The sequence below is a fragment of the Cupressus sempervirens genome, chromosome 2 (assembly GCF_028749045.1).
Source record: "Cupressus sempervirens isolate cs-2001-9-10 chromosome 2, ASM2874904v1, whole genome shotgun sequence".
Classification (NCBI taxonomy): Eukaryota; Viridiplantae; Streptophyta; class Pinopsida; order Cupressales; family Cupressaceae; genus Cupressus; species Cupressus sempervirens.
This window is the reverse complement of record NC_143119.1, coordinates 412,118,339-412,142,910: the sequence shown is the minus strand read 5'-3', so window position 1 is coordinate 412,142,910 and position 24,572 is coordinate 412,118,339. Positions and strand designations below refer to the sequence as shown.

At 35.0% G+C, this 24,572-nt stretch overlaps 2 protein-coding genes across 2 annotated transcripts in view; both read left to right on the top strand.

Annotated features, from left to right (window-relative positions):
* Positions 1 to 24,572, top strand: part of LOC149572854 (mraW methylase family protein) — a 70,649-nt gene that overhangs the window by 41,360 nt on the left and 4,717 nt on the right. The window lies entirely within an intron of this gene.
* Positions 3,624 to 4,648, top strand: LOC149572855 (uncharacterized). Its single transcript, XM_089812000.1, has 2 exons — positions 3,624 to 4,270; positions 4,388 to 4,648. The coding sequence occupies exons 1-2, from the start codon at positions 3,929 to 3,931 to the stop codon at positions 4,445 to 4,447; spliced, it is 402 nt and encodes a 133-aa protein (XP_089668126.1). The 5' UTR covers positions 3,624 to 3,928; the 3' UTR covers positions 4,448 to 4,648.

The window sequence follows — 24,572 nt, the reverse complement described above, 5'->3', positions numbered from 1 at the left end:
CACTTTCATCAATAAAGAAGTACATCCAATTTTCGAATTGCATACCTTAAGCTAGGCCCATGATCTGGCTGAGAAGCACAATGAGATCCCCATATTCTGATTTGAAGTCCACCACTGTAGGCTTTGATTACCTGGTTACGCCTTTCTTTCCCTCGTGTAGCCAATCTTGCTTTAGGTGTGTGAAATAAGCTTCCTGGTTATCCTGAAATGATTTAGTTGCCTAATCCATCATCACCACTGTCATGCTCTTGTACTAGGGAATGTTAAATGCTTCAATCACCTGTCCGCCAATATTGGCCAACACCCTCTTCTCTTCATCAAAAATGATGGATTTGCTGATCAGATCAAACTTGGATGCGCACTCCGTAACCAATTTTGGACAAGGCAATGTAGGAGGAAAAGCTACTGCGTGTACAATTCTGCTCTTGTATATCTTCTTTGCCAAGGGGGATTGTCCTTCCTTTAGTCTGTCCTTTATCTGTAGCATATTTATTGTACCAACATTGGTATCGGTTATTCGCCTCATTTTTGGGAAGAAAGTTGTTTTGGGCATCATATCCTTTGTCTTTCTTAGTGTTTGTTCCTTTAGGGTTCTTGCTTGCACTAACATCTACCATCCTAAACACTTATTTTTGCCTCTTAGTTCTAAGTGATATGGACTACCCTTATCGATCTCCAATCTTCTTTTTATCGATGGATTCTACACTTATTTCTGCCTTGCCAAATGTCCTATCACTACACTTATCAATCTCCAATGTTTGACTTAGGGGTGGGACTACCACTTATTTCTGCCTCGCCTTTGCCTTAGGATGGACTACACTTATATCTCCCTCTCCAATACCTAGGGTGGTCTAGCTTATTTCTGCCTCTTCAAATGTCCTATCATGGATTCTACCCTATCAATCTCCAAACTTCAACCTATGATGGGATGATGAAGTGGTGGATGATGAATGCAAGAAGAATGAAGGGAAACAAAGCTAGACAAGAACGAAAGAGAGATCCGCTTAAGGACCCCTTTCAACTCTAAATGATTTGAAGTTACCTTTACCTATAGCCGAGTCTTCTTTTGGAATTTAGCTAAGTTACCGGATTCGCTCTTGAAGGGGCAAAATTGAAATTCGATTCGCATGAAATCAAATTTGGTCCTGGTTCGATTCAAATTTGCCGTTTTCCTGTTAAATTCCCTGTGGGTCCTTCATTTCGCACCTGGACGAATTTGATCGAATTTCGAGCGAATTTTGGAGTCTAAAAAAGAACCCGGATGGAATGACAACGAATTTCGGGCAAATTTGGGCATATAGCGAGAAAGTTGAAAAAACGTTTGACTTTTTAATCATTTAAAAACGCGTTTTACTTTATTATAGTCGATTTTACCATCTTATATTTACACAAAACCCTAAAACGACGCCCTCAACCATATTCGGCGTTCAGACTTCTTTATACCGCGGCTTGTTTTTGGGTTTATTTTATACGGCGGCGTTTAGACTTCATATTTTCTTCTCCAACTCCAGAGATAAAGAAAGAGGTAGGTCTTTAAAAGAATCTGCATTACTCCAGATCCCTATTAACAACCAATGAATTGTTTTGCACGAATGAAAATAGTAGGATGAGATGAAACCAGGTCAAGCTCTCTCGGCTTCGGTTGATTGTGATTAATTTAGATTTTATTTAATAGGCTGTTACTATTAATATGTCGATTTGTGCCTGTAATTGTTATGTGGTGAGAAGATTAGAGAAAAATATTTCCCGACACAACCTTGTATCAATTTTAAGTACTATATTAATCCTGCAAGCATGTGCTGAGCTGGCCTTGGTATCATTCAATAGCAGGCAGATTTAAAGAAAATGTGTTTAATCGTCTAAATTAAAATTAAAATGTGTGGGGTATCACTGAGTGGTGAAGTGATCAAATGTCATTAACAATGCCTGAGTTCAATTCCCACATGGAAACTGCCAAACCAAGCTCCATACAATAATGGCCCAACAAAACCATGTGCCAAACACAGTAGAATGGGACCCTTTCTAAGCCCCCAAATATGAGAACTGCAGTTCCTTAGTGTCCAATTACCCTTGGCAAAGATAAAATTACAACCCTATAGAAAATTTCAAAATTATATTATGACTATTGAATAACTTCTAACTTCTTACAAATTGTTCCTAGTTTTTAAATTTTCATTGTGAACTTACTGATATCTATTACAGTTTAGTTTGAGTGGATAAATGAGTTTTTTCCATATTTAATTTTTTGTTTTATGTATTGACATAGTGTAATTTTTAATTTTTTTTGTAGATTCTATCATGGCTGGAAGTGATTCGGTTGGCAATAATCCCCACTTCAAAATCGACAGATGTTCCCCACTTTGGAAACATGTGCAAATGATTCGATCAATGCCGGGTGGAGGAGGTTATGTGTGGATTTGTAGCCATTGCAAGGAGGAATTTAGCAGCTCTTACAGTAGAGTAAAAGCACATTTGTGCTTTATTTCTCAAAAAGGCATCAAATTTTGCACCGGGAAGCCAAGAGTAAACGGGATACTACCTAAAACTTTTCTTCCAAATCACATCGTAAACAAATATATTCAAGAGCAGAAGCAAGCAGAGGAAGCTGCTGGGAGGGCAAATGCATCACATCCATTGGAAAGTGGTAGGCCTCTAAAGAAAGGGAAAACATCATCTATGTCTTCAACTACCACTCCTAGGGAGCCACCTGCAGAGGGCCATCCATTCATGCGTCCTCCTCAACAATAGATTGTAAGTAAAACAATGGCGGGACCCTTGGAATCATCATTCCAAAATGAAGCTAGAGACATTGCTGATCAAGCCATAGCCAGATGTGTTTATGCAAATGGATTGTCATTTAATGTTGTTTGCTCACCGTATTGGCAATACATGGTGAGGGCAATTAATGTGGCTCCAAGCGGGTTCAAGGGCCCTGGGTATGAGAAGGTACGCACCACTTTATTGGATAATGAGGTGGCCTGTGTAGAGAATGCCATGTTGCCCATCAAGGATGCATGGGTCGAAACAGGTGTGACAATAGTATCAGATGGATGGAAAGATGCAAGGAACCGTCCTTTGGTGAATGTTCTTGCAGTGTCTACAAGAGGTGCAATGTTTTTAAAAGCAGTGGATTGTGAAGGAGAGGTAAAGGATGGTCCTTTCATTGCAAACATTCTCATCCAAGCTATCGAACAAGTTGGCCTTCAGAATGTTGTTCAAGTAATAACTGACAATGTGAAGAATTGTAGGGCTGCCGGCTTATTGGTTGAGGAGCGGTATGAACACATTTTTTGGACACCTTGTGTAGTGCACTCACTCAACCTAATGCTGAAAAAAATTGGCACTAAGATTGAGTGGATAAAAAAAATGTATGAAGAGGCACAAGAGATCCAAATGTTTGTCACAAACCACCATATGACACAGGCCATATTCAGACAATTCTTGAAATTGGAGCTCTTGAAGGTAAGTTGAATAGTTTAAAATTTAAACATGTTTTATAAATCTAGTCACTTCAGTAAACTTTCTATGTTTTCAAATTTTTAATCTATTATTGTTTTGATTTTAAAATAGGTTGCTGAGACCTGCTTTGCCTCCAACACCATTGTTTTGAGGCGCCTTATCAAGGTTAAAGATGCATTGACTAGAATGGTAACTAGTGCTAATTGGATCGTATGGAGGCAATCTAATAGTGATAGAGCAACTACCATAAGGGGATTGATACTAAATGAATCTTGGTGGGATCGTGCTGAGTACCTTCTGAAGATCACAGAGCCTATATTGAGCATGATCCGATACACTGACATGGATAGGCCTTGCTTGGGTGAGGTATATGATGGCATTGACTCCATGATTGAGGACATTAGAAATATCGAAAAATGAGAAAGAGCAAGATCCTGATGAAAAGTTCTTCAAGGAGCTACAGTTAATCATGATAGAGAGATGGAACAAAATGACTACCCCGTTGCATCTACTTGCCTTTGCATTGAGCCCCGGGTTCTATAGCCAATTGGTCCTCAAGGGGAGTACCACTAGAGTTCCCCCATACAGAGATCTTGAAGTTTCTCAAGGGTACAAGGCAGCCCTTCGAAAACTCTTTCCTGAGCAACTACGACCTGCAGTGAGGTCTGAATTTATGAGTTTTGCGAGCATCGATGATTGTGGTATTGAGGGTCTTGAAGACAAGAACAATGCTAATGCTCATAAATGGTGGTACTACCACGGTCAAAAATACCAACACTTGCAGCCCATTGCCATCAAAATTTTATCACAGGTTGGTTTTTTAAATTTTAATCTTAACATTCTAATTACTAGTTTTTTGTTGGTAAATACTAAATATTCAAAACTCTAATTTTTAGTTTATTGTTGGTAAATTTGCAAATCTTGATAGGTTGCTAGTTCATCATCATCAGAGAGGAATTGGAACACATACTCCTTATCTACTCGATAAAACGCAACTGGCTAAACTCCAAGAAAGCGGATAACTTGGTGTTTGTGCATTCAAACTTGAGGCTCACAACTCACAAAGAGAATATGTACAAAAAGGGGGAGGCAAAACAATGGGATGTCGAACTAGAGGCCGCGGAGTTGGAAGTCCACTTTGATGCACTTGCGATTGAAGATGGCGATCCTGAGATACATAGTAGTACTGATGGAGCCGATCTTGAGGCTACGGCTGAGACTGCTGACGCTAGTGGCACTAATTGTGCTTCTAATCAGCAACTGCCTAATGATGATGAATTCTTCGATGATTTTTGATGATACATTGATATTTGTCATTTGATCACATATGAGCCTATGACTGATTATTGATTAAGTGATTAGTAATGTTGATATTGTTGTTTTAAAGACTAAAGTTTTGAACTGAAACATTCATATGGCATTATGGTGATATATGTTGACATTTTGTCATGCCAATCGAACAAATCATTAATATATGTGGTGGTTGAATTTGCTAAATTGCTTTAGATTAGCATAGTGGTGAATGAACTGGTATGCTGCAACATATTTTTACATATATATTTTTAATTTTATTTTTAAAAAATTCTTGTACGGACGAACCCAAAAAGAACTCGAACCCAGCCCAAAATTTTTTGATCGAATTTTGAACCCGAATGTCGAACCCGCATCCGAACCGGCAACTTAGGAATTTAGGATCAGACTTGAGAATTTCAAATCCCTTGCAAATCTTGATGCCCTAGCCAGAAATATCAAAATTTTAATCCCTTGAAGTTGTCCACTATTTGCCCAAAATCAGACCTTTATCATGTGTTTCCTCCAAGGAAAATCGTCCAAAATGAAGGTGCCCAAATATGATGGATCTTGCTGCCTTTGAATATTGGAAATGATGCCAAGGATCAGATCTGAAAATGAAGTAAATACTGCCCATAACAGTCCATAATGAGGTGCCAAAACCCTAGATGCTTGCAAAATCGCCAAGTAGGGAAATCTACCTTAAGCAAGAAAAATTGCCAAGAAAAAGTGCAGATCTGCCCTCAAAAAATTGCCAAACATGGAGAGTTCTGCCCTAGCAACAAAGAAATCTGCCTTAAAAAAAAAACGTCAAGGAATGGAAGAGCTGCTCCAAGATAAAATTCGCCAAAGACAAGAGAAGACTGCCTTAGTCAAAAATCGCCAACACCATGAAGAGGAGGAATGAGAAGTGAGGAGAAAAGGGAAAAGAGCTTCCTCTTATACCCAACTCTCTTGCTCTCCATAGCTGGCCAACTTGGACCCTGGGAGCAAAAAATAAATAAATTAGAACACAAAACTGACCCCCAATTAAATGCTTTGCCCAAAATTAATTTTGCCAAGATGAAATTTACTTTTTTAAATTGCCAATTAGAACAAAATTGCAAAAAGAATGTAAATAATGCCTTGGAGATTCTAAATTTTTCCATTTAATGATGATTTAGTAATTAATATGTCATTAAAATTGGATTTTGGCTAGCCAAAAGCCATTTTTTCAATATTAAATTACCAATTTCATTAAAGGCTTAAAATTTTTCAAGGCAAATTTAATCCATTTAATGCCAATTTTTGCAATTTAATTCAAATTGATTTTGGTAAGCCATTTTAATTTTTTAACACAAATAAAATCATTTCTCTAGAGCCTAAAACTGATTTCATCATCACACAATTAATTTTCTCACGGAAAAAATTCAAGATTTTCCAAAAAAACTTTAAATCTAACAAAATTTCATTTTTTGAAAATTATCCAAACTTACATAATTATATCCAAATTTTTAAAAGAAATCGTTTAAGTACAAATCTACAATTTTATCCTGCCAAGTGTTGCTCTTTGAAATTTGTCCGGCCTAAGGATGAAATTGGTCATTCTGGAAAATCAAGTTGAAATTGGGTGAAAATAAATCTAACCCTATCCCTTCTGGCCTGAAGGTGTCCAAGACTTAAAGTTTTCAAAAAAAATCGAAATCAATAATTTTCTTGGACACTTCAAAAAAAAAGTTGCTAAGGTGTCCGAAGAAAAAGGGGGTCCCCAAAATTTTTGGGCAATGGTGTGAGAATCTCACAAGTATATATACACCTAAAAATACAAAGTTATCAACAGGTAGATGGAGGAGTTCAGAAATGCACTTAGGTTTCTATGCTTGGAATAATTTATATTTGATAATGTGTTGAACATCTGTGAGTAAAAATCAAATACAAAGATATCTTTTAGATCTGCAAACAACGGAGCATATGTTCAGGGCTACGATCAAAACTTCAAAAGATGATGCTACAATGTTGGAAAATTTAAAAGATATGTAACAACAAGAGTGTTCTTTGCATTTCAGCAACAACAAAGATCTGTATTCTTCAGCTTAAACATTCAAAGTAAACCTTTGACTTTTATGGTATTAAAGGGGGCTAGTAAATCAGGCAAAACCAGTTTTGGGTTACTTTCTAAATTGTCTATATCATAAGACAATAAATTGGAGGAGAATAGGATAAATGACCTTTCAAGTCTCCATAAAATTGTCATTGCTAGAGGAGCAAAATATATCTGCAAGAAGAGAAATAAAAAAAAACCCCTCCACAGGTGAAACTTGCAGCTCTGATTCAAATAAACTCAAGGAGAATATGACCCATAAAATGGCTTGGAATAAGAGAAGAAAATGTATAAGAATCAGCAAGCCCTGATCGGTCAGCGTTAACATGAAGATCATTGTTAGATGTCTACGGCTGGGAAACAAGAGTATGTATTCAGGCAATAGCTTCAATGTTTACGACTAAGCACACAAAACACCTATAGATGGTGTGGGAATAAGCAAGAGATTTCAGTCACGTTTAGTTCAAACTAGAAACTCTAACCGCAAGCGTAGTATGAACTCCATATCAGTATTTTAAATGCCATATTCAAACCAAACAAAGTGCTAAGCAAATGCAAAGTATTTTTCGTGGAAATTGCACTTGGGGTTTGAGACACATGAGAAATGTGATCATATACAAGAAAAACTTAACATAGAAATATCATGTAATAGGGAAAACCCATTTGGGGTTTTGAATCTTATAACAAAAAAAGCTTCATTGTCAAGCAAATTTCCTGAAAATTTCCAAGTTTCAAAGAAAAAGAAATAATTTACAGCTTTGGGAAATGTGTCGCATGTGATAGACAAGATTTACTCATAAGAAATCTATGCTGTGACTGAAAGAAAGAGTCAAGATTTGAGGAAAAATACATGGAAAACCATGAGTGAAGAAGATGTAATGTCCCCATTTTTTAATGTAATAATTAAATTAAATTAATTAATTAACTGGTCCTAGAATTTAAATAGTATAATAAAAGGACCTTTAATCAGTTACTTTAATTAATTAATATGGGGCCCAAGTTAATATTTGTATTTGTGGTCCCAATTGATTTAATATATATCTCGGACCTGTTTTTATTTTAGTTTCTGTTGCTAAGTGTTGCCGTTAGCCATCTTTGTACACCCTCGGAAAGGTTTTCCTTGATGGGTATTTAAGCATGGCTTGTAGGTGCTCGTAGGTATGTGATTTGGATTATTTCTTTTGTATTGTGAGTTCTCGTTGGGATTTTCTATTGTTCGCCTTTTCGAAAGTGAAAGATCTTCCCTACTTGGCTTGTTCGGTTTCGGTGGGATTCAATCCTCACCCTATTCCATTGCATGTAATATTTTGCTCGGATCTGACAAATCAGAGCACCATCTTATTGCAAATATTAATTGAAGGATATTCGTGTTCAATCTCCATTCTTGTTTGGCTTTCATCTGATGTATTCGAGATTATAAGTTTGTTTATGGTTTCAAGACTGAAATCACCTTCTATCCGTAAACCATGTGCTACCCTTTGTTTGGCGCAACATGCAATGCATCTGTTCGTGTTGTAGCATTACCATTTTGTATGGCCATCTCTACCCGTGCTACAACATTACCATATCGTATGACCACCTCTGTCTGTACTGCAACATCACCATATCGTATGACTCTCTAGGGTACTGTACGACCAATCAACATCACTGTACGTACTCCATTCCAAGCTATCGTACGACCCACCCCAAATAGTCTATACATCATTGTTCACTCCATTTAGCTATACTGTATGACCATCAAGTAACTGGCTATTAGGCACACGGGATCAACAGGTAACTAACCATCAGGCACACGGGACCAATGGGTAACTGGCCATCAGACACATGAGACCAACGGGTAACTGGCTATTAGGCACACAGGACCAACGGGTAGTTGGCCATCAGGCACACGAGACCAATGGGTAGCTGACCATCAGGCATACGAGACCAACGGGTAATTGGCTATCAAGCACACAGAACCAACAGGTAATTGGCTATCAGGCACACGGGACCAATGGGTAAATGTTATCAGGCACACGAGACCAACGGGTAAATGCTATCAAGCACACGGGACCAACGAAACATTACAATGGTATCAGAGTTGGTGATTCTACCAACCTGTTGGGAGAATGGAGAGCTTTGACTTGGATGACACTATGGCTCAATTTCCAGCCGATTGGAGAGCACATTTGTTAGTTGAATACTCCAAGAATAATTTTGCATGCCAACTATTGGATGAACAAGCTCAAGATGACAGATACAAGGTGGTTGGCAATATCATTTACCACAAAGACAAAATTTATTTGGTACCTAAATCAAAGGTGACGGAATGGATTCTGGAGGAAGATATTGACACAAATATTGTCAAACCAACACCCAATGATCATCTCGATGAAAATTTGGGTTTTGTTAGTGGCCCTCCAAATGAGAAGGTTCCATCAGTGGTTCTTCAACTTCTTGGAGATGTTATGGACGATTCCTTGATGGAGCAACCACAGTTGGTTGAATATGGAGTTTACCCTTCAGTGTTGCCTAAGTCGTGCATGACTACAATTTTTCTGTGTGAAGTGCTTCCTCATAAAATTAATTGAATCTACATGTGTTGTGAAGTTCTTAAGGAGATCGATGATTACATGAAGATTATGGATTTGGACATCAATGTGTTTAATGATTGGTGCCCTTGGGATCCTGGTGGTCTTGGATATAACAATGTTTATATCAGAGTGGCATAGCGGAGCCCGAATGGCGGTCTACTCATCTCAATTAAATTTGTGATCTTGAAGAAGCATAGAGTTTTCAGTAGATATAACAATTTGCATCCGCGCATGATTTGGGATCCTAGAATTTGTGTATTGCTTGAGGACAAGCAATCTTTTACCGACGAGGATTTGTAATGTCCCCAATTCTTAATGTAATAAGTAAATTAAATTAATTAATTAACTGGTCCCAGAATTTAAATAATATAATAAAAGGACCTTTAATTAGTTTAATTAATTAATATGGGGCCCAAGTTAATATTTGTATTTGTGGTTCCGATTGATTTAATATATATCTCGGACCTATTTTTATTTTAGTTTCTGTTAGTAAGTGTTGCCGTCTGCTATCTTTGTGTACCCTCGGAAAGGTTTTCCCTGACAGGTATTTAAGCATGACTTGTAGGTAGTCGTAGGTATGCGATTTGGATTATTTCTTTCGTATTGCAAATTCTCGTTGGGATTCTCTATTGTTCCCCATTTCGGAAGTGAAAGATCTTCCCTACTTGGCTTGTACAGTTTTGGTGGGATTCAATCCTCACCCTATTCTGTTGCATGTAATACTTTGCTTGGATCTGGCAAATCATAGCGCCATCTTATTGCAAATATTAATTGAAGGATATTCGTGTTCAATCTCCATTCTTATTTTGCTCTCATCTAATGTATTCGGGATTATAAGTTTGTTTACAGTTTCAATACTGAATCCACCTATCCGTACACTATCTGCTACCCTTGGTTTGGCACAACACGCAGTGCATCTGTCCATGCTGCAACATTACCATTCCGTACGACCATCTTTGTTTATGCATTACCATACCATATGACCATCTTTGTCCGTACTGCAACATCACCATACTGTATGGCTCTCTAGGCTACCATATGACCAATCAACACCATCGCCGATACTCCATTCCAAGCTACCGTACGACCCACCCCAAACAGTTTGTACATCATTGTTCACTCCATTTAGCTATACTGTACAACCATTAGGTAATTGGCTATCAAGGACATGAGCCCAACGGGTAATTGGCCATCAAGCACACGAGACCAATGGGTAACTGGCCATCAGGCACACGAGACCAATAGTTAATTGGCTATTAGGCACACGAGACGAATGGGTAGTTGGCCATCAGGCACATGGGACCAACGGGTAGCTAGTCATTAGGCACATGAGACCAACAGGTAACTGGTTATAAGGCACACAAGACCAATGGGCAACTGGCTATCAGGCACACGAGACCAACGAGTAATTGCTATTAGGCACATGAGACCAACGGAACATTATAGAAGATCCCAGTCATGGCAAGCATATAAATCTCCAGATCATGAGTTATCACAAGGAGTCGGCCTATAACTTGGAGATTCACCCAGTTCAATAGGAAAATCCCATTGCCTATGAGTGATTCCATGTTATCTGAAATTTCCAGTTCATTTCACTGAATTTGGTAAGATGCATATTTCAAGGGCTTTACAGTTATATAATTGTTGTATCTGTTGTTATATGGCAACAACAATTTGAGCATGAAGGAGTTCGATCTCCTTATTTTATTTGAATATTAATGCCTTCAAATATTATGACTATGGTGATATTTATCTGTTGATAATAAAGGGATGTATGCTCCTCCCAATACCCAGTTGTGTATCAGAGTGTTGTGTCTTAATAACTCTGACTGCCAACTTGATATTTAAATGTATGTTGTTGTTATGTGTATGAGTTTGTTGTAGATCAGCAGCTAGTCCTTGATACTAACACCTATTTTAATCCCACGGGGACAGATGATGCAGAGACAACTAACTATAATCTCGTGTTCTTCTCTATCAAATGCTTTTTGTCTTTTCCACTGTTCCTATTTGTTATTTATTTCTTCCTTCGATCCTACAGCTGAATATATATCTTTTTTGATGTTCATCCCATGTTTTTGGAGGTCAAATTTAGCATTTATACCTTTCAATGGGATGGAGTATGCCCCTTCATACAGAGACAGATTTGCAACAGAGGTGTCTTTTAACTTCATGTCTTTTGATCCTTGACTACACTTGAGGTTGCTCACACCTTTTTGGAGATTAATTCACTCTAACTAATCCTTACTCCATCTTCATTGTTATCCTTTGTTTGTTATGAAGTGCTCAGAATTAATCTTGATATCTTATTAATATTGACGACTACTCAGTCAAATAGTAATTCTCTTTTGCTGTCTGTCCTTTTGAACAGTAAGACAATTATATAGAAGCATTTGCGTTACCATGGCGCCATATAAAACTAATTTATTCATTTAGTCGATGCCTTCTAAATTAAGAATGATCTTCATCGATTTCATTGTCTATTCTTAACTGACCCTGGGTTATCGAATGCCAATATTATTAGTATATGTTTGGTTGTGTCAGTATCTTTAATTGATGCATATTGGTTTTGATAAACTTCTTCATGATATATTGATTCCATATGGCAATTTTGTCTCTTTAGAGACTTCACAAAATTGTGATATTAAATTATATCATAATTTTATTATCATTTATCTTTTTTATTTATACTTAATTATATATTATTAATGCTAATATTTAAATAGTATTACAATATTATTATTTATTATTAAATTCAGTTTCAGAAAGGGGACATCACAATGACAACACCACACATCCATCGTTGTCTATTCAATTATATTCATCATTATTGTAACACTAGATCCTCATCAATCTTGGTTCATGGGCCTTGGGATCGCTTGTAGATTGGAATTGTTCATTCATTCTTGAATCAATATTTGCAACTATTATGGACCAGTTACACATCTCAGAATGGAACGTGGATTAGGAGTGTGTGTAACAGAAAGTATAGAACTTGGATTTTCATCATGCTTTGAAGGAAGTGGAGTCCATGTATTAGGAGTGGCTTTGGATTAGGACTTGTGTAACTTGCAATTCTGGTTTAGGATTGTGATCTGGAAATCTGACATTGGGAAATGGGATGGGATCTCTGATATAAGGTTTCTGAATACAGAATTTGGACGTGGATTAGGAATGGAGGCTGAAATAGAAATCAGATTTTGAAACTGAAAACTTGAATTTCTGATTTTGGAATTTTGATCTGAGATTTTGCAATTGGGAATTGTGATCTAAGATTTTGCAATTGGGAAGTCTGATTTAGGAGCTGAAAGTATTCCGATTTTGGAACTTACACTTGGAAATGATTCTGAAACTTGAATTATGAATTGGAAGTCTGATTTTATAATTCAAAACTTGGACTTCGGTAATTGGTGAAGTCTGATCTTTTGTGTTCTGATTTCAATATTCTGCTATGGGAACTTGGACTTAGACTCTGATTTTTGACATTCTTGATTTAGGAATTAAATTTTCTACTTGGGAAAATGAGAGTTCAGATTTTGCAATCAGGAACTCTGATTTGGGACTTTGGAAACCAGATTTAAGAACTTGAATTCCTTATTTTGACCATGAGATGCAATGTAGGATCTGTTTTGGAAATTGAGATAGGATACTTGGAATGGAAGTTGGCCCATGGAAGAAATCTTGAAAAGATGATGGGCTAAGAGACGAATTGTGAGAATTCTGACTTCTGATCTTGGGTCCTCTTTCTTTGAACTTTGAGGTGGGCATGGAAGGGCTTTAGGAATGACACAAAGATTGGACATTTTGGAATTTTCCTTATCAGAGCTCACTCCCCATCACAATTACTCATGGTCCTAGTTTGATTGCCTTGTACTGTTTCCTTGTTTTGCTGTTGTGTGGAGGTGCACATGCTTATGGTCCTTCGGTTGGGGGGTTGGAGTGAGATTTTGCAAATTCCTTATTGATATTGTATCCTGGCCACATGTCTAGAGCCTCCATGTTTTCTTGACATCTGCATTTTATATTCCTTTTTCTTGTTTCTACTGCCCTTGGCACATGTGATGTCGGGCCAGGGAAAGGTTTGTGGATTTTTCCTATTGTGCCCTTCTCCCGCTTATGTGTGTCTTTTGTGTTGTGACTAATGTTTCTTCCTTAAGTTCTCTTCACTTGGTAAGCTTCATAATCTTCTTTAAACTAACTGCGTTTTAGGGTTTCCAAGAGATGATACAACTCCCTCTATGAGTGTTTTCCTAATTACCCACCAACCTTCACCTTCATCTTCCCTATAACCAAAATTCTGTTTTTCCTGTCTTTTGACATTGTTTTCTTTCATCCCAATTTGATTCCTTGATTTTATTGATCAAATTACCTTTCCAAGTGTACAATGTTGACTCCACATTCATTTTCTTCCACCTTGGATTGACTCTTAATGCATTCCCTAAGTGCAAAATGACAAAATCTCCATTAGCTTAGTCCTGGTGAGCAACTGAGATTTTCTTCATCATTATAAAGCTGTCTCTGCATCTCCAACAATATCTCTTGATTATTCAACATTGTTCGGTTTTCAAGTGATGGTGATGTTTCATATTCCTGAATTGCTGTATCTTGAATGCTCTTCTTCATTTTATAGACTTCCTCATTGTTCTTGGAATAGATTCCCATCCTAGCTGGTTTGTGTCTAGCGACTTCCTATCTTCATTGGTCTATTCTATTGCTCTCCTAAGTACACTTCAAAACTTATTTTTGGCCTAATTCGTACTTGTGCAAAGTGTATTATTGATTAACTAATGCAAAGATAGAATGCAGATCTAAGAAAAAACATTCCAAACATGGAATGGCAGTCAAGATGCAGACCTAGACTAACCTAAGGACTCAAAAAGAAAATTGGTGGTTCTTGTCTATGTTGGGGCGTGTGTGCAAGGCTCAACAGTTTGTGTGCAAGGCTCAACAGTTTGCGACTCTATTGAGAAATGTTCCTAAACATTTTGAAGATAAATATCAAAATTGAGACCAAATTCTCCGGTTTTCCCTGCACAACCAACTTGTAATAACCCCAATGAGTTATAACGTGAATTCTGGATGTTTGACATTTTGTCAAATACTTTGCATGCAAGCTTTGATGCCACTTCAAGAACCACTGCAGGTTCTAATTCTGACAAACACTGGATTTAGCCTTGTGATTCTGCTTTTAAATCTTCACTTTTGTGTCATGCATTTTGTCAATCAGTTGTCATGCCCAATTGACAATCATTACTTCAGCCTGCTGTTATAGTACTGACAACATATGTAAATCTGAAATTGTTGAACATGAGTCAAGGCATTAAACCAAACAGTTGATATGCAAACATTTATTATATAGAAGTATTCATAGTGCATACTGTTAAATTTAGGATCACTGCAAATCTAATAGCACCACTTGTGTTTATTCTTTTTTCAAATGTAGCGATCTCTCTTGCATTTATATTGAGAATGAGGCAAGGAGAGACATGTTCCTTCATGGGACATGTCTATTCATTATTATGAGATTAATATAATAACAATTTATTATGTATGTGTGTATATATACATATAATATCTTTGAATCATTATTAAATTAATTTTTCCTAATATTATTTTAGATATATATCTATATATATTATATCTCGCCTAATATTATATATATGTATACACACACACACATATACATATACATACACATATATAACTTCAATAGTTTTGTCTCACAGGGTTTATCCGACAGAAGCTACAAAACATCAATACTCCCTCTTAGCTAGGGAGGATAAACACAAGATATAATATTACCTCAATGTAATATCAAGAATGACGTTAAAGAATATCCTTGATTAGAAGATATTCACCATTAGATATCATATCATGATATTGGGAATAATGGCCTCAGAATATCAAGTCACATGATATTCACCAGTTACATTAAGTAATGGCCTCAAAATATCAAGGCGCATGGTATTCACCAGTGTTTCAGGACTCTGCCAGTTTGAGGCAGAATCAGCCTTTCCGAGGCAAATGGCCTCTGGACTCTAACTCAGCCAAGTCTTGGTAGAGTCCGCGTGGACTCTCCGAGTCCAAGGACTCTGCCGAGTCTCGAGCCCAGGACTCTCCCGAATTTTCTTTTGTAAATTTTTAATTTTTTTTTTAAGATAGAGATTTCTAGTAGGTGTTTTTTTTTAGTGTATATTAATTCTGAAAATGATGTTGTGGTATGTGATGTCCCCATTTTGGCAAGTAATTTAACTAATAATATATATTTTATATGAAGTAATATTAATGAATAATATTAAAATAATATTATTATGCTATAAGTAATATTATAATAATTATATTATGTCGTATTATAATAGTAATATGAATGAAATAATAAATAATGATAAAGACACGCTTTAATATAGCAATACTATATTAGTAAAAGTATTATAATCCTATAATACTTTATAATCATATTCGACTTATAAATTCAATATTATATTATAATCATATAATAATGTCATATTATGTATAACGTATTATAATATAATCATTGAAATAATAATAATATAATATAATGATATTATGATTACTAAGATATATTTCAATGTAACAATACTATATTAATAATGAATTATAATAATGTATAGTTGATATATTATTAAATTAATATATATTACAATATAATTATTAATATAATATATTAACTAAAGCTTATTAATATAAATATATTATTAATATAATATAATTATTATTATGAAAAGATGTGTCTTTTACTATTAAAATGTATATATGTGGAATGGTAACTTTGAAAGGGATCATACGGAAGGAGATAGAAATTAACAAAAGGGTCCGGAGAAAAATATGGCAAAATAATTTATAGAAAAGGAAAGACATAGATAAATAATGGACCCCCAATTTGGGTTCATTACAAATGGTATCAGAGCTGGTTTTCCTGCCAGCTTGTGAAATTTCATGAGTAATGAATATGCAATCTTATTTTGTTCATCAATCGAAATCTCTGCTTTCATCCATGAGGAATTTGGTGATATTTACACTATTACTTGTGCTTTATATTGGGAGATGTTCATGCTACAATGGGTTTTCTGTGATAGGTTACGAATCGCAAGATTTGGTTTCAGATAAAGCACTCAGATGTATTAACGGTGACAGTCGGAGCATGGGAAGGATACATTCAGCAGTAGAAAAGAAGAGGGTTTGAAGATTAATCAATTGATTGATTGATTTGGCAATATAAGGAATAGATTAGAGTAACTAAGGTGATTTCAGTTGCAATTGATGCCCTAAGTTGAGTTTGTGGATAGAGAAAGATATATTGATGAGATACATACATCATCAAAGCCAAGATAAAGATTATCACTTCGAAAAGAAGCTGACACAAGATTAACGAATTGACATTAATGGTGAGGAAAGTGTGTAATAATTCGATGAATATGGGGGTAGAGTTGGCCAGTAAGTAAAAATCTCCCGTAATGAATTTGATACTAAGAAGAACCTATTTCAAGAAAACATGCAAAGTTTGTGTTGCCCTATCCTTTATTAACATTACACAGATGTTTCACTCATTGGGTTTTCACTATATTCTCGTAATAGAAGGCAGTTTGTTTTTATGGACAGTTGAACAACAGCATACAGACCAAGACCAACAAGGCTCTTAGACAGTCTATGCTCTTTGGCTCTTGACTACATATCCAACTATTGCTCGATCTGCCATGATACATATTTAATTGATAATGAAGTTGCATACTAGAGAAAACTCTCATGTAAATATTCTAAGAACCGATCAACCTATAGTCTCTGCCCTAACAAAGTTGAATCCAAGAATCTCATGCGAATAATAAAAACTGACATGTCCATGGCTTCCTATCCGGGTACGTAGTTTCAACTAAGAAAGATATAATCTATTGAATTCTTGGCTGCGTAAGTTTTAAAGTCATTCATTGTCTGGAATACCTTCATCATCCATCATTCTATACTGCATGAATTTTGATTGAGATGGTTGTTTATATAAATTGCGAAAGAGTTTATTTCAAAAATTAGTGGTGGACATAATTTAGATTCAACTAATGTCACTTCGACAAACCATAACAAAGAAACATGGTTGAGTGCATGGTTGAAGAAAAGCAAAGGATTCTGACATTCATTGTAACACAAATCCTTATAACTTAGCTAACAAGCGAATGAAATTTCTTTAGCAAAGTGGTTGCTATTATACTACTCAATCACCTGGTTAATTGTTTCAAAGGTAGCAACATGAAAAATGAGTATATAAACTAGTGGAATCCGTTGTTGTTACTTGAACAATACCATATATTACATGAGACCATCGTCACTCCCAACTCAGTTGGTCTATGCCCCATACTAATCAACATCAGATAAGAGATGAATGTCCTAGTGAAGGTGAACCATATTACAGAGTGATGGATTTTCATAAACAATAATTGCAATACTACTCTGAAGAGTGCTTGTATACAGAGCCCAATTGGATTTTAGTTTGAAGTTTATGCATGCTTTTATATTAGTGTGCACTGCACACTCATGAAAAGATAGAGATGTTTTTGAACCAAAAGAATAGATTCTCCACCTATAATCAGCACATCCATCATGTATTATTGATTATTTTAACATAAGCAAAGGGTTTCAACCACCAATTCAGCTTTGGAACAATATGTGGCATTGATAACAAGTATTCCGCCCGCTAGGGCGAAGGGAGAAAACTTAATTCTTTAAAGAGACAACCCCTCGGTGAATGATATTTCCGCCACGTGGAAGTGGCAAGGGATAAGGATCAATTTACTGAGAAATGGAAATCGTTAAGGGATGATACAAATAAACAATCAAATAGAAAAACATTGCCGCCGAAAGGAAAAGGGTGAAGACCCTTGTGGTATATGCCATTTTTGAAAGTATATGGTGTGAGAGGTCAAACCATCACAACCAATAACACAAAACTTCATTTCCATATGAAGTAGGGACCCACTACAAATTTGCACGTCAACCAATTGTTATATAAGGAAGATTTAAAAGAGGTTCATCCAATTGGTTCAAAGGATTGGTTGAAAGATTGACCTTGCCAACTCACATGAAAGAAGTGATATATATAATTGAATAAAGAGAATCTCAAAGGAAATTGTTTCACATTTATAAAGTATTAAAAGTGGTGGAAAATCTCACATGGAATACCTCAGAACTGGTGGTATAATTTGACCTCTCCAATCTACAACCCTAAATGTTGTGCCTCTATATGTGTACATTTGACATTAGCCACCAAGGGGGAATGTGCCCAAAGTCCAACGTATTTCAAGGAAAGTGGATATGGAGATTGCTTCATGATCCTAAATCACCACTCAACACACAAAGGTATGAGGTAAATTATATATTTTCTTTATATATTGTTATTTTGGAAAATTTATTAATTGAAATGTTACTATTATCATATGAAATATCATTATTAGTAACTTCCTTATTACTGACACATTTGTTATTGTGAAGAATATTGAATAAATATATCAATGACTCTAGTTACAAAATAAAAAGAACATATGAAAATGAAATATAAATGGAAAATATATATATATATATATATATATATATATATATATATATATATATATATGAAAAAGAAAAAAAAATGAAATATAAATAAATGTTGAGATAAGGAAAACATCGTAATTAGAATACATTTCAATTATAGTACAAAGAGTCTATCTCTCGTCCAAAATTACATAATCTTAGATAGGGAGTTGGTGGAGGGAAAGGTGGAGTAATTTCGAGCACTTGTCGGAATCGCTTGGAGCTTGTTTCACGCGCCCTCTGCACTGTCATTCTACCATCAAGGTGATCGTAACAAGGAGAGAGAAAGTTGTTTGTGTACTATAAGAAGAAATCTTTCAAATGAACTAAGTAAATTAAATTTAATACTCCTCTTCTCATCCACATTATGATATCCTAAGATAGGGAGTTGGTGTAGGGAGAGGCGGAGTAATTTCGAGCACTTGTTGGATACGCTTGGAGCTTGTTTCATGCGCCCTTTGCACCGTAAATCTACCATCTTATGAATATCGTAATAAGGAAAGGGAGAAAGATTCCTTCCAAAGGATTATGTAAATAAGAAAAGGGAACCCTACCACTTTCCTATGGAGTTTGCAATCAGGAGAAAACACCCTATTGTAGTGCTAGTCAAAGGAAAGATAGTAATGGCTCCTTTTCACAAGAACCTTTCTAGCCAAACAAGCAATCCACTAAGTAGACCACCTCGTGTGGATGCCTAACACCCACCACCGGGGCCAAGGGGGCCAAAGTTCCGCTTTTGGGATTAGTATGGAACTGGCTTGGATTAACTAATTATTATTCAAATTTCTTTGAAGTTTATATATATTTATATGCATGTACTGACGCTTATTTTGTGGTTGCAGGGTTCATAAGCCTATAGTCATTGTGCATTGTTAATTTTAGGACCTAATCAAGGTTATTTATGATGTGTCTACATCGTGTATGCTTTGTGTTTTCATCTGTCTACACCGTGTTTGCTTCGTGTTTTCATTTATTAAAATGTATATTTTATAAATCTTTTAGGCTTTATATGCAAATATGTTTGTATCTATGATTGATTTTGCTTGAGGACAAGCAAATTTGAGAGGGGAGGACTGTGATGTCCCCATTTTGGCAAGTAATTTAAATAATAATAATAAATATTTTATATGAAGTAATATTAATGAATAATATTAAAATAATATTATTATGCTATAAGTAATATTATAATAATTATATTATGTCGTATTATAATAGTAATATGAATGAAATAATAAATAATGATAAGGACACGCTTTAATATAGCAATACTATATTAGTAAAAGTATTATAATCCTATAATACTTTATAATCATATTCGACTTATAAATTCAATATTATATTATAATCATATAATAATGTCATATTATGTATAACGTATTATAATATAATCATTGAAATAATAATAATATAATATAATGATATTATGATTACTAAGATATATTTCAATGTAACAATACTATATTAATAATGAATTATAATAATGTATAGTTGATATATTATTAAATTAATATATATTACAATATAATTATTAATATAATATATTAACTAAAGCTTATTAATATAAATATATTATTAATATAATATAATTATTATTATGAAAAGATGTGTCTTTTACTATTAAAATGTATATATGTGGAATGGTAACTTTGAAAGGGATCATACGGAAGGAGATAGAAATTAACAAAAGGGTTTGGAGAAAAATATGGCAAAATAATTTATAGAAAAGGAAAGACATAGATAAATAATGGATCCCCAATTTGGGCTCATTACATGGTATGTCAGGAATTTATTAAGGATTGAATCTTAAATCTTAAATCTTCAACTTTATATTATGTTATTCAGTTTTTTTCCTTCAGAAATTCTCTGTTATACTTATGTGATCTATGCAAAATTGTGTATGAGCGTTAAATAACTTCTATTTATCTCAATTATTGTGTATTTGATGTTAATTGACTAAATGATGCGTGAAAAAATTGTTAAATCCTTAAAAATATTTGAATTTCATGAGTTTTTGGATTTTCCGAGTCCTGGTTGTGTTCGGTTGTCGAGTCCGAGTCGAATTTTGATTTTCCGTGTCCTATAACTATAACTATGGTATTCACCAAGTATTCAAATGTTCATAAGGTATATGCACACGTATCTTTGAGAACACTTACCATAGAAACATTATATTCATGGTCTATTTAAGGAAATTAATCCACCATGCAAGATATAATCTATCATGATCTGCTTAGACATCATAAAATATCCATAACAATAGAAGATTAAGCTATTGTAAGATTACCACCTTCTGATAACTTTAACAAATGCAAGTGATAATCATTTGGAAGTCATCACTTCCTCATGAGGTACACAAGGGGCATGCCTATTGAAATCATGGAGTTAGACACATGACATAAAAAATTCATACGAAGTCACCATGGATACTCTCATGTGGTGTTGTCATGACATTCACCATGAACCATATTAGAGAATAAGGGTTTTCACCTCAAACTTCTTCCAGAGAAGAATGCATTAACAAATATCAATCTATTGATCTTTTCATCCAAGATTGCTTATGATAAATTGTCAGACTCCCTCTGAATTTGATATCTATCTTTTGAGCTCCTCGTCCAAAGTTAGCTCTAATGAAGTGTCAGACTCCCTCTAAATTTGATATCAATCTTCTTTTTTCTTCAAGAACATCCTCGGAGAGAAAGGAAAAGATCAAGGCAAATAGCTCTTATAGTACGTGAATATAAATAAGAGAGAGACTACAACAAGTAGATAAATGTAATACTTAAGGATAATAAATATATGCATCGCCTTCTATTATTATTATTCTCTCCTCATTGCACTTTACACCCCACTCTGAAATTATATATGAAATATTATACATGTGTATATTGCTTTATTACACTTTCTGCTTCTTATCCGCCTCATTATCACTTCTGATTTTACTTTTTATTCTATATACTTATTTTTCACATATCTCTACATGGGGCATCTTCAAGGGATGTTCATAAGTTGTTCGACACCCACAAAGATAATGATGTGTGCCGCCTATAATTTCAAACTTTATTTTACCCATGTGATAGCAGGTTGACATGGGGGTATCACTCTTCTTACCTTTTTACACACACACACACACACACACACTCACACTTCCACTTCACTTTATTTACTTCGTGTTTTTCTTGCGTTGTCTTTGCTCCTTATATCTCATGTTTGTACTACATGTCATGCTAATGTGGGTGCTGATGAGTCATGTCGATCATGGTATACGACTCCACTTAGTGGATAACCACGTAGGACACCCTTTCAAGGGAGAGTAAGAGTTCTTATAGTTAGTACACAGTTTTGATGGCCATATGCACTACTTAAAAATGTGTCAGAATTGGAATTAATTCGCACGATGCCACCTTATTTGCATGTCTTTTAGTGTTTATCCTCTCTTATGTTCACACTATCCACTTTAATATATCTTTTTTATATTGTTTTTCCTTTTATCGTGTTTGATACTTATCTCTTTCCTCTTATAATACCGAAGAATATATTTTATTGATTGGTTATAATGGCAGACTGAACATTAAATTGTTTAATTGATTTTGAATGCTGACTGGGCATTGCAGTCTACTCTTTTCTTCTTTATATTATTTCTATTCTTTCCGGTACCATGTTAAATTTAGGATTGCTGCAAATGTAATAGCATACCTGTGATTATTTTTTTTCAAATGCAACAATCTCTCTTGCATTTATATTGAGAACGAGGCAAGGAGAGACATGTCCCTTCACAGGACACATCTACTCATTATTATGAGATTAATATAATATCAATTGGTTATGCAACTACATAAATGTGTGTGTGTATATATATACATCTAATATCTTTGAAAATCATTATTATATTAATTTCTCCTAATAGTATTTTAGATATATATCTATATCTATATATATATTATATCTCACATGCATGCACCCATGCATGCACGCGCGCACACACACACACACACACACAATTTAATCTCATATAATTTATCCGACAAAAGCTACAAAACATCACCACATGCAAATGCATATTCTGATATATTGAAATGTAATTACAGAATTAAAGAGAACCTGGTAATCTAAATTTGGTATGATCAATGGAATTTGCCAAAGTAGATGCAGCTCTGTGGAAATGGAGTTTTCTTGACTTCAAAGCTGAAACAAGTGGTGAAGACTCTCCAAACAAACCATGCCCTTTTCCTTCGAAGTGCAGGCACTCAATCTATTATCACTGCCTCTAAAACAATTTATGCTGTTCCAAAATGAAGCTGTAACAACCAGTATAACCAATCACATCTTCCTTATACTGCTGCAATTTGCATTATATCCAATTTTCTGCCCTTGTAAAAATGTCTAAAACGAAATGGGGCTGCTAACTGTTGATCCCTCTGAAAACAGTGATATCCATCTTGGCCTCTGGATGAAGCCAATGCCCAACACAATTATTCGGGTGTTTCACCAATTCACTGTGCTGTTAAACTTGGAAGAATTTACAATTCTTCAAGCCCAAAATTGGAAATCCTTGTTTCAGTTCCTTCTCCACACCAACAAATCAAATACACCACATAATGAATTCATTTTCACCAAATGAAGGCTTTTATAAATGCCAAGAGGAAATCGACCCAAAGTTTCACTTCCACACTTGTAATAACTTAAAGCCATAGCTTAGCTTTTCATATTATATTTGCCTTTAGATGCAAAGTGACTTTATAATAAACGAATTAATTTCTTCAACTTTGTTGCCAACTCTCATAATGCAATTAATAACCATTGATGATGCCTTTTTAATGTCCCATGTTGGCTAGAGAAATAATAATTAAATAGGCCCCCTTATTATGACATTTATATAATGCACTTATAAAGTCAATTAGCCCTACTTAAATAAAAACATTATATTATAACTCCTTTGAATAATTAATTATTAATTAAGAATTCTTTATTAATAATTAATACCTTAAACTTGAGCCAATAAGCCTATTCCACTTCATCAATTCTGATATCAAATCTAGATGCGCTGCCAAAAATAGCAATACGGCCATAAATTGCTTACTATAAATAACAAGTCCCTCAAATTGAGCCAACTGCTAAATAAGTCAATCAGTGTGCATGCCATGAGTTTGGGTTGCTTGCCAAATATAACAGTGACCCTAAATTGACTTACTATAAATACTAAATCTCTGAATAGTTACTCTAGTCAATGATGCCCAATGTCAATAATGCCACCTAGCTGTTCAGGTGCCTTGCTAAAAGTAGCAGCCCCGCGTTTTCATAAAATAGACATTATAAATAGTAAGTATGCTGATCTGAGTCAAGCGAAGAGCAATCTTGAACATCGGGCTGATGCAAACACAACTCTTTGTTATGAAAATCAGAATTGTTATAGCTCGTATCTTCTAGGCAATCTTCATATTTAACACTCCAAAGTTGCATGTCAACACTTGAGGGGACACCCACAACATCCTCCACACTTGTCCTGACATCAACACCAGCATCTAATCAAGCAAGGGACTGCTGCCATAAAAATCAGAACTTTTTAATTTTAATTTGAGTTAAGCGTTTGCTTGCTT